Source organism: Austrofundulus limnaeus, unplaced genomic scaffold, assembly GCF_001266775.1.
Source record: "Austrofundulus limnaeus strain Quisiro unplaced genomic scaffold, Austrofundulus_limnaeus-1.0 Scaffold656, whole genome shotgun sequence".
Classification (NCBI taxonomy): domain Eukaryota; kingdom Metazoa; phylum Chordata; class Actinopteri; order Cyprinodontiformes; family Rivulidae; genus Austrofundulus; species Austrofundulus limnaeus.
The window spans coordinates 13,875-16,323 of record NW_013953058.1 but is presented as its reverse complement, the minus strand read 5'-3'; the positions used below and the strand labels follow the sequence as shown (position 1 = coordinate 16,323).

Sequence of the window (2,449 nt, the reverse complement as noted above, 5' to 3'; positions counted from 1 at the left end):
AGCAGAACATAAGCTAAAGCAAACAGAACATAAGCTAAAACGAGCAGAACATAAGCTAAATCAAGTAGAACATGAGCTAAAACAAGCAGAACATAAGCTAAATCAAGTAGAACATAAGCTAAAACAAGCAGATCATAAGCTAAATCAAGTAGAACATAAGCTAAAACAAGCAGATCATAAGCTAAATCAAGTAGAACATAAGCTAAAACAAGCAGATCATAAGCTAAGTCAAGTAGAACATAAGCTAAAACTAGCAGAACATGAGCTAAAAGAAGCAAAACAAGCTAAAACGAGCAGAACATATGCTAAAACGAACAGAACACAAGTTAAAGCAAACAGAACATAAGCTAAAATGAGCAGAACATAAGCTAAAATGAGCAGAACATAAACTAAAATGAGCAGAACATAAGCTAAAACGAGCAGAACATTAGCTAAAACAAACAAAACATAAGCTCTAACCTAAAACTAGAGGAAGAAAATCTTTTATTTCTGTGATAAACTAGTGTTTTTCCTACTGGATTAGGTGAAACTGAAATGTGACGTGCTGTTAGAGGGCAGTATTGGGCAAATTTAAAGCATTTCATAAGAACTTATAGGATGGTGTTAAGACTTGTGAGAGATGAAAGAAAACCCTTAAAGCATGTCAGCTATCGGTCAGATTGTATTCACTTCACAGACTTCATTGTGAGAGCTGAAAGGTTGTCTTGATTGCTGTTATTAAAAGATTACTCATCAAAACGTAGGATACTTCTTTCTGATTAGGGTTGTGAATGGACTGGGGAGTTCTGGGGTTATTAAAATGTAAAAAACAAAAGTGGGGGCTGTTTAAAAAATGTGTAGATAAGTGGATGTAAATGAAATATTCCATTAATAAAAAAATAAATAATTTTGATTATGATCAATATGTTCATTCACTTCCTCTGCTGCCATTGCTGAACTACATGCAGACTAAAAGTGCAGAAAATCAGCGTCCTTGTTCAGAACTCCTCCTGTTCACTGATTGGCCCGGTTGAAATTCTACTGCAGAAATGTCAGATGCAGCAGAGGTTAGAATCAAACAGAACAGTGTAGGAAGACAAGGTCAGGCCACAAAGTGTGTAGACGTAGTTAAACTGCAAAAACCTACAGATGAACCTATGAACAGGAAAGCAGCATTAATGCTGACTCAGCAGTTACACTGTTACTCCTTATTCCCTGATTTATTTATTTTTTTATGTCCTCCTTAGGGACAGAAGGCCGGGCTGCACCTGGACACCAGTGGTGTCCCCCAGCCCAGTTTGTCCCACACGGCTCCAGCCAGCCTGCAGCCTTTCTTTGATGACACGTCAGACAGAGACAGCCAAACCAGCCTTATGTCATCTCTAAAGGTTAACCTCCTCTTCTTTCACCCATCCACGAGTCTCCCTCTGCACAAGCTCTAAACTTGTCTCTTTTTCTCTTCCCTTTTCTCATTCCATCTCTTCATCACCCCTCCCCCTGGCAGAGAGTGGACGTGTGTCCTCCATACGACCGGCACACACTCTTCACCCCTCCCTCTCCTAAATGCAACATTTCTGTCCCTCCTCAGCGCTCCAAAGTATGTCTTCTAGTGTCTTTCTTCTTCTTCCCGTCTTTCTTGCAGTATTGATTATTTTTCATTTTCCACCTCCTCCCACTGAGCCGTGCTTGTTGTTATTCATACTTGCCAACTTGTTGCTTTTCAGCAAAATTATTCAATTTCAAAAAAGGTCACTAACCGTGTTTCCATCCATCCATCCATCCATCCATTTTCTGTACACGCTTCTTCCTTTTCAGGGTCGCGCGGGTCACTGGTGCCCATATCCAGCAGTCACAGTGCGAGGGGCAGGGTACACCCTGGACAGGTCGCGAGTCCATCACAGGGCTAACCGTGTTTCCATCTAGGCTTTTTGATGCGCATTTAGAAGTGTCGCATTAAAATTGCGGGGAAAAAAAGTCGGATGGAAACAACAAAATTCGGAAAAAAAATCCTCAATTCGCTAAAAAGTTTTTACGCTCGCTTGAGATGGTTTTTGGATGATTCGCAGAGTAGTTAACTCGCAAAATGGGAGACGGAAACACGTTTGCCGCATAAATTCTGAAGTAGAGCATATTTACCTCACGTAAGGTTCAGCTGTTTCTGCTTTCCAGCCTCGTCCCGGATGTTATCATAAACGCGCGAAAACATGGCTTTATTTCCCCACGTCTCCTGGCAGCGTTAAACATAGCCTGTACTAGCTGAATAGATAGAATAATTACAACTTGCCCAATAGCAAGGCATTCAAGAAAAAATCACTCCATTGTCCCGAGATGATTAGCCTCTGCTAGTTAGCAAGTTTCACTTCCTTTTTACTACCGCAAAGCTTGTCGCCGACGTCTGGCGTAATCACGCGTTGCATAGCCTCGTCTGACGTAATCACGCGTTGCGTAGCCTCGTCTGACGTAATCACGC

General features: G+C 41.4%; 1 protein-coding gene across 1 annotated transcript in view; it reads left to right on the top strand.

The window, feature by feature from the left end:
* mrtfab (myocardin related transcription factor Ab) overlaps positions 1–2,449 on the top strand; it is a gene marked incomplete in the record, with an annotated part of 88,099 nt that overhangs the window by 75,331 nt on the left and 10,319 nt on the right. The window contains 2 exon segments of the mRNA XM_014027503.1: positions 1,227–1,367; positions 1,484–1,576. Coding sequence (XP_013882957.1) covers positions 1,227–1,367; positions 1,484–1,576 — 234 coding nt within the window.